This window comes from Odontomachus brunneus, unplaced genomic scaffold (genome assembly GCF_010583005.1).
Source record: "Odontomachus brunneus isolate Ranch 3 - 2012 unplaced genomic scaffold, Obru_v1 Obru_scaffold_138, whole genome shotgun sequence".
NCBI classification, from domain to species: Eukaryota; Metazoa; Arthropoda; class Insecta; order Hymenoptera; family Formicidae; genus Odontomachus; species Odontomachus brunneus.
In genome coordinates this window covers 610,179-618,841 of record NW_022639588.1, presented here as the reverse complement: position 1 = coordinate 618,841, position 8,663 = coordinate 610,179, and the positions used below count along the sequence as shown (strand labels likewise).

General features: G+C 33.8%; 1 protein-coding gene across 3 annotated transcripts in view; it reads right to left on the bottom strand.

Annotated features, from left to right (window-relative positions):
• LOC116850226 (NAD-dependent protein deacetylase Sirt6) overlaps positions 1-6,274 on the bottom strand; it is an 18,437-nt gene extending 12,163 nt beyond the window's left edge. The window contains exons 1-4 of one of the 3 annotated variants that reach the window (XM_032828244.1): positions 5,877-6,274; positions 5,504-5,631; positions 4,645-4,763; positions 4,434-4,557 (exon numbers count right to left, since the gene is read on the bottom strand). In XM_032828244.1, coding sequence (XP_032684135.1) covers positions 4,434-4,557; positions 4,645-4,763; positions 5,504-5,631; positions 5,877-5,942 — 437 coding nt within the window. In that variant the 5' untranslated portion in view covers positions 5,943-6,274. Of the gene's footprint in view, positions 1-4,433; positions 4,558-4,644; positions 4,764-5,328; positions 5,460-5,503; positions 5,632-5,876 lie in introns of those variants that run through there. The other 2 variants (XM_032828245.1, XM_032828246.1) reach the window with 2 other exon arrangements.
• Positions 6,275-8,663: the final 2,389 nt, after the last annotated feature.

The window sequence follows — 8,663 nt, the reverse complement described above, 5'->3', positions numbered from 1 at the left end:
ATATTAATAAAAATAGTTGGACAAATTAGAGTGCGCGACGCGACAGGCGGAACATACGGCTTGCTGCGGCCGGCGAAGAAAATGGACGAGCGCACACGTACACGTACGCACACACGTACGCACACACGCTACCTATTTCCGTATGCCAAATAGCCTACTTCTCTGACCTATAAGATAGGTTCGCGAGCAATCGTCCATTTTTTTCGCCGACCACGACGAGCCGTATGTCTCGCCTGCCGCGTCGCCGCGCTCTAATTTGTCCAACTATTTTTATTAATATCTCGAAATTTTACGTGGTTGTTTGAAAAATGATCTCTACAATTTTCGTTCAGTTTTATCTGTTTTACTTATATTTTTCTTTTGGCACGTCTTACGCGGGACACCCTGTATACAGGGTGTCTGACTCGTATTGTACCAGAGCTAATATATAGCTAGAATAGGTCAGGGTAAGTAATGAAATCGGTGTCATTTTTTAAACAACCACGTAAAATTTTGAGTTATTAAATAAAGTAGATGGGCTAATCAGAACACAGCGACGTGGCAGGCGGGACATACGGCTCACGGCGGGTGGTGAAGAAAATGGACGATTGCTCGCAAACCTATCTCATAGGCCAGAGAGGTGGGCCTATGTTTGGTAGCAGCTACCAAATGAAATAGGCAAGCAATCGTCCCGCGAGCAATCGTCCATTTTCTTCACCGGCCGCGGCGAGCCGTATGTCCCGCCTGCCGCATCACGCGCTCTGATTAAGCCATCTACTTTATTTAATAACTCGAAATTTTACGTAGTTGTTTAAAAAAAGACACTGATTCCATTATTCATCCCGACCTATTCTAGCTATATATTAGTTCTGGTATGGTACGAGTCAGACACCCAATATACAGGATAGCCTACGTAAAGTGTAACAACTTCAAAATTCTAAAAATATTTGTTGTATCAAAAAATTTGTGATTTGATCTGGAACACCCTATATATGTATACAAGGTATCCCAAATCACCATTCTGAAACTTCGCGAGAGCGTAGAACGGATTGAGATAAACATAAAAGTTCCATATCGTTTTGAGATATTCGCAATAAATTTCGAGATATTAATTAAAGAAGATTAATGAATGATCACACGCGATAAGTTAAACTGAACAAAAAAGTCCTTTATTATTTTTCAAATGACCACATAGATTTTTAGATATTAATTAAAGAAAATTTCTGTATTATCGCGCACAATCATGTAACAATTTTCTTTCATGAATAATTAAAAATCTACGTAGTAATTTTTAAAACGATAAAGAATTTTTTTATTCAATTTGATCTTATTGATTAATGTATAAGCACATAACAGTACATACCGCCACTACAGCTTATCTACCATATCGCGAGTGATCATTTACTAATCTTTTTTAATTAATATTTCGAGATTTATTACGAATATCGCAAAACGGTATGGGATTTTTATATTCACCTCGATCCGTTCTACTCTCTCGCAAAGTTTAAGAGTGGTGATCTGGGACACCCTGTATACAAAATATAGATTCGAATCCGAACCTATATCTACATTCATACCGATTTATTGTTAAATGTTCGAGAGGGATCTCAGTTGTTATGGACGTATTTGACCGATTCGAGAACTTAGATTCCGCCGAGAACTTAGATTCGGATTCAACGCTTCAACTGTTTGTATATTTCATAAAATATACGAATCCGCAGATAACCTGAATTTAAAATGTTATATTTATTCGCTATCCGAATAACCATCCAATATAATAATTAAATATTATTAATAATTAAAAATTATTTTTTAATAGTATAATAATCAAAAAAATTGAGAGAAAGAGAGAGAGAGAGAGAGAGAGAGAGAGAGAGAGAGAGAGAGAGAGAGAAAGCAGTGAGAGAGAGCAGTGAGATTAAAATATATCATAAACAATATTTATGTTCTAAAAAAGAAGAGTTTTCCATCTTATTTACATAATCTGTACAGGACTACTTGACATTAAAAATCTTATATTTTGTGTACATGTAGATTATGTGAAACCGAATTCAAAATCACTCTACCATCATTTTGCAAATACCAACGTAAAATTTTCAATTATTAAGGCCGCTGGCTTCTTGCCATGGCTATTTTGATTTATTATGTCAGAAGTGAGACAATACATGTTTCAAAAATTCTTGTAAAATACGTAAAAATAAAAAAATATGATTATAAAATAATATTTGCAACCGATCAAACAGGTGTATAAAATAACCCGAATACTTTCCTTTTGTTCTAACAACCAGTAAGTAATTATAAAATTAACGTGATAAAATATAGGTTAAGAAGATGGGTTACGGGTCATGTTAATTTTACTTATACGATTAATTTTACAGTAATTTATTGATTGTTAAAGTAAAAAGAAAACGTTTAAATTATTTTACACATGTGTAAAAATTTCATGTGTTACAATTTCATGTGTTCGATCGATTGCAAGTACCATATTATGGGTATATTTTTTTTATTTCAATGTATTTTGCAAGAATTTTTACCGTATATTTTCTGATCTCTGACACCACTAAAAGAGAGTTCCGCGGCGAAGAGCGAGTGTAATAGCTTTAATTAAAGAAAATTGGCCAATAATCGCACGCGACCGTCTTCAAATCTTTTTTAGCTGATAATTTAAAAATCTACTTCATTATTTATAAAATTGTACGAAACTTTTTTGTTTACTTTAAGCTAATCTATAAGCACGTGATAATCAACGTCGTCACTACGGCCGTTAGCACAGCGCGTGATTGCACACATATTTATCAATCCTCTTTAATTAATAACTAAAAGTTTTTATACAGTCGTTTGTGCAAAATGGTAGGGAAATTTTGTATTCAGTTTGATCGGTTTAATTATAACGTCTACATGTCTACTTCTACACGAAGTATGAGACACTAAGTGTCAGGCATCTTGTATATTTATATATATATATATATATATATATATATATATATATATATATATGTTTATTTTTACTTTTCCCATTCCTAATCCGTAAATAGACGCGTGGAAGTCAAACTAACACAGACAAATGAACAAACGAATATTTCTCTAATGAGAAATATGAAGCGAAATATTTCTCGATTATAGACTTTTAACTTGTGATATATACATATTATATTTTATGTTTTAAACATATCTTATAACTACTTACATATTTTATAATTATTTATAAAATTATTAGATAAAAATAAAGAAAAGTTACACGTTTACTTAACTTCTTAATTGTTAGTGACGGAAATATCCGCAAAAATAAAACTAGTCAAAAATGCTTATGACAGAAATATCCGCACATTAAAAAAAATAATTATACCGGAGTTATTATAACGGAATATTATATTTTTGTTTCTGGAGTCGTTAAATACAAATCTGAGGTCAAAATTGCGAAATTTAAAATAGAATATAGCAAATCGAAAGTTTAAAAAATTCGATTTGCATAAAAATTGGAATTTAAAGATTTTGTTGAATCATTGATTTCAAAATCAAAATAAAAATTCATAAATTCAAAATAGCAAATTCAATATAATGGATAAAAAATTCAAAATATGGTTTAAGGCTCCTGGCCTTTTGCATTATGTCTAATGATGTCAGAAGCGAGAAAATTCATGCTAAAAACATGCATTTCTTGCAAAATACATTAAAATAAAAATATATATCAATAAAGTAACACTTGCAATCAAATAAATTTGAAAGATATTCCGTGCACTCCTTTTTTCCTCTGTCAATTAATAATTTGTCGTAAATTAACGTGACATGCAATTCATTTTCTTAACATATTTCTTTGCTTATTTATATTCAGGTTAATTTACGATAAATTATTGATTGTTAGAGCAAGAGAGGAGTGCACGGAATATTTTACAAATTTGTCTAATTGATTGCAAGTGTTACTTTATGGATATACAATTTTATTTCAACAATTTTATGGATATACAATTTTATATCGCAAGAATTTTTAGCATGCATTTTCTCGCTTTTGACGTCATAGAGATAGACAATGCGAGGGGCCAGGAGCTTTAATTCGTATAAAAATTAATTTTAAAAAGTTCTAATCATTTTAAAGTTTTCGCCGCCATATTAAGTTTGTAATTTTTTCAGTAAAAAATTTTTATTTTGAATTCAAAAATAACGACTTCAAGAAACACTTAATATAAATTTTTATGCAAATCGAACGAATTTTGGGTCTTTATCCTGCAATTGTGAATTTTGACCTTAGATTCAAAGACTCTAATAAATCTCAGAAAGTAACTTTCTTATACTTTTATTAACTCTTTTTTCAAAAGCAATTTTTCGTCAAGAGGTTAAAGGGTTAAGGGTCTAGAGAAGTGAAATATGTTCCTAAAATTTGATTACCTATCTCTAAAATCTCCTATATATTTTTTAGGTCCTACAAATATTTTTATTATAATGTTATGTATACAAACCTGCCACATTTGTCACACTGTTCTGTGAACATGTTTCCATGTAATTCTGCGAGGTGCTGTCTCTGTACTCCTGATCGTAAATGCAGTCCATCTATGTTCTGGCTTATGATGAATTTTACTTTTTCTGAAAAGAAGAAAATATTTTGTAGCAACTGAATATTTATAAGGGAAATTACATAGTCTTCTTTAGAATTTATTCATTGATACTTACTGCTCTCTATCAACTTTTTCAGTGCCATATGCGTCTTTGTAGGTATGGCTTCATCGAAAGAAATGTTCATTGAAGGTTTTAAACCTTTCTGCTCCAATGTCCATACACCATTTGTACCCCTAATACAAAAAAAACAATTAACCAATAGCAATTATTTATTATTAAATTACATTAAGCAATTATTTAACATTAAATTACATTAAGCAATTATTTAACATTAAATTACATTAATTTAACATTAAAAATTTAACATTAAAATTACATACAATATTTGGTCAATAAAAGCAATTACTATAACAATTGACAATAACAATCTTAATATTTATATCTTTCCTATTCTCTCAATCTATTATAAAAATCATTTTTTTTATCCCATTTGTCAAGAAGAAATTTATAAGTAATGTTATTTTGCTAATCATTATTCTTAGATTCACTAAATAATTTGCAACAATCTAAGAAGTTGTTAAAATGTGAAATATATCACACGCAACATATACATATGTACATGTACTTCAAAGATGTACTACATACAAAAATATATTCAAACAATTAATTTTCATAAAGGTACATTAAAATGTAACATTTCTTACATACTCAATGTTCTCAGATATACCACATACAAAAATATGTTCAAAACAATTAATTTTCATAAAGGCACATTAAAATGTAACATTTTTTACATACTCAATGTTCTCAGTTCATACTTAATCTTCGAGCTTCAAGATTCTTTGCATCAGGTCTTCTAAGGTACAAGATCAAACTCTGTCCTCATCAGAGATAAACAGGGGAAAAGGACAACAGGCGAGTGCACGAAGAAGGGAAGGAAGATCATAATTGAGAAACGACGGGCGATAGTCACCGAAAGTCAGGAATACCAGCGGCGGTGCTGATACCGGCGCCGGTATGCACCACGACGTGACGGGCGCCTTGTATCCAGTCGGCCAGGAGGCCGCATTTCAGACGGAGCGTCTCCGCGGTGTCGTATCTCTGCAATCACAAAGAGAAAGGGAAGTGGAAAAGAAAGAATAAAAAAAAAAAACAAAAAAAGAAACAAAGACGCGCATCCGTTCTCCGATCGATCGCGCGAGATAGATCGGCGTCGAGGGGAAACTCGCCGTCGCATCCGCTCGTTTACGCGCCGCAACGCCGCGAAAGGGAAAAAGAAAAAGATACGAAAGAAAAAAAAAAAGAAAAAACAAAGAATCTCTGGTCGTATTTCCTTTTTTTTTTACCTCCTCCTGTCCCAGCACTCCTTTGTTTTCGTACGGCGATAACCCGTCCGCGTAGCTGCATGACATTTTTGCGCGCCCGTATCGTGAAGAGGATCCCGCGAATATCCAACGACGCCTGAGACGCCACGAACGATCCCGAGCAGTCCCGTAGTCTTTTATGACCAGCCAGACGACACCAACGCAATTTTAGCCGCGATCCGGCAGCGCTCCCATGTGCCAGACAGATACGTAAACAATATGAATCGAGCTAATGACCGCGTGCTGTTATGTTTATACGCTACGAATGACGATAAGTGATAGGAAACTCGAGACCCACTGAGAACGCATTCTGTTTTATAGACTGCACTGCATGCAACGAAATGGCACTTGAACAGAAAGAAGATAATAAACCGCCCGGGGCATGCGCATTGCGTCGCGTCGCGTCGCGCTGCGTCGCATCGCGCTGTGGTGAAGGCGGCGCGCAGATCAGCCGTACGAATATCGTTTGAGGAAGCATCAAGCTCATCTCATGTGCACGCAATTCATGCACGAACCGTAGCGCCGACGCCACAGATTCAGGATGCCATTACATGAAGCGCGGAAACACGGAAACGCGGAAATGCGGAAGACAAAATCCGACTAGATCTCCGCGCGTTCCGCGTCTGTTTTGATTGCCTTATATTACATGAGGCATATTTTGAAAAGCGGTATGGGGAATTATAAAATATTAATTTTTAACAGTATTTATTAATTAAAATGCTTATATTCAACAGATAATCTGAAAAGATAAACATATTAGTAAAAATTGCAGTAAATTAAGTGAATATAATTTTTAAAAATAAATACAGATGTTTATTTGTCACCAAACTGTTCCGCTTTTTCGCGTAAATTGTGCTCCATATAAAAGCCATTCTACAATAGTTGTAAGAATATTGGCTCCTATACGGAGGACGTGGCAACGCTTGCCGCACGGCGGAAGTTCGCGCAACAGCCAATCAATATGTTGTTTTTCTGTAAGAACTAGAAGGTTATTCCGCCGCACGGCAAGCATTAGGGCTATTGCACACAAATTGACATAACTGCATATGCATAGCATAAAATCGTATGGACCAATGAGCATCGAATATTAAGCATCGAACACCAAATAGCGACTTAATACTCGATGCTCATTGGTACATACGGTCTTATGCTATGCATATGCAGTTATGTCAATTTGTGTGCGATAGCCCTTACGCGTCCTGGGGTGCGTTCGAAAACATCACCCGTGTGTATTTTGTCACACTCAGATCGTTCGAAAACCCCTAGTGGGCACACTGACCATGCGACCATGGCCGTTCGAAAACCGTACTCCGTGGACCACTCGTATGACTTTTCTCCACTCTCTTTTGCGCGGTGTGAATCGGTGGAGATGGTGGAGAGTGCGCAAAGAGTGCAATACAGTATGAAATTACTAAATTATTTATGGTTTTTTGTTCTTCGAAACATTCGTACAACCATTAGCCATCACGGTAAGATAAAAAATTTAAATACAGCAGTGTAGGTTAGCCAGGTTTAGGTTTATTTCTATAGTGATGTATATTGTCAGAATATTGTCTTTAAATATAAATAAAGCTTATTAAGCTTTTTGTATTTTATAGGTTCTGAAATTTTCTTACGAGATACGAGGCACGTTAAAAGTCACGAATCAGTAACAATTTGTGAAAAAAAATGGAAAATTTAATCCCGGGTCGTCATATTTTATGTCTCGGACCGAGGAATATATAATCAATTAACTTTCCAGATAACTAAATTATAAATTAATAATTACTAAATTAATTAATTAATTACTAAATTTATTAATTTATTATTATTTTGCTGAGAAGCAATTATAGCTAATGTCGAAATACTCTTTCGATCAGCCATTTTGTACAACACATATGTAGGCACACACACATGTAGTATGTCACATTGAGCATTCTTCCATGGCTGTTCGAAAACTCCTCTCGATACCAACTCCACTAACTCCACCAAGCCCATCCACCACAGCCACTTTCCGTCGTGGACTTTCAGTGTTTTCGAACGCACCCCTGTGTGCAGGAGCCATAATCCCCATGGCGCGTATTTCGTTAAATTCGCGTAAAGCGTAACCAATATCTTTCTAAAGATAACCAATAAAAGATCAGGCTTTCTACTGTACAATACAACAGAAATATTAAGTTGATTCTCGATTGAATGTTATTATTTAGGTGTATTGTTAAGTACGTGCCATGGGGATAAGATATTTTATATGTAAGAATGTGTGAAAGCGTAATGTGTGTAGCTGTATGATAAGGTTAAAATAGTAGTTATTAACAACGTTGTCTACTGAGAGTGTGAAGGTAGGGAAAATAATTTATTACTTTTGTTATATACTTAGTCTCTTTACTTTAAGAAAAACTGAATTTTTTATTTTTTAACTCTTTATTAGACTATGTAAAGTATATGTGACTCATTTTCCGACAGTTCGTAAAGGAGTGACATGCAGATTGATACGCAAATGATTGGAAAATGTAATATATTTATGTTTTTACGTTTTTAAAAAGGGGATACCAAAAATAAAAACAATTTATAGAACATTAATAAAACATAAATTGAAAAAACTCGAAAGTAAAATAAAAATATTACATATATTCTGAATCAAATTTATTTTGCATCCGACTTCACATCGAAATATACATTTTATGATCGAAATGAACAGATATTACTTTGTTTTATTTGTTATATTGATAAATGACTTTTCACAAGTATTATTTATTAGATTTATGAAGTGTTTAAGAAGATAAATGTATA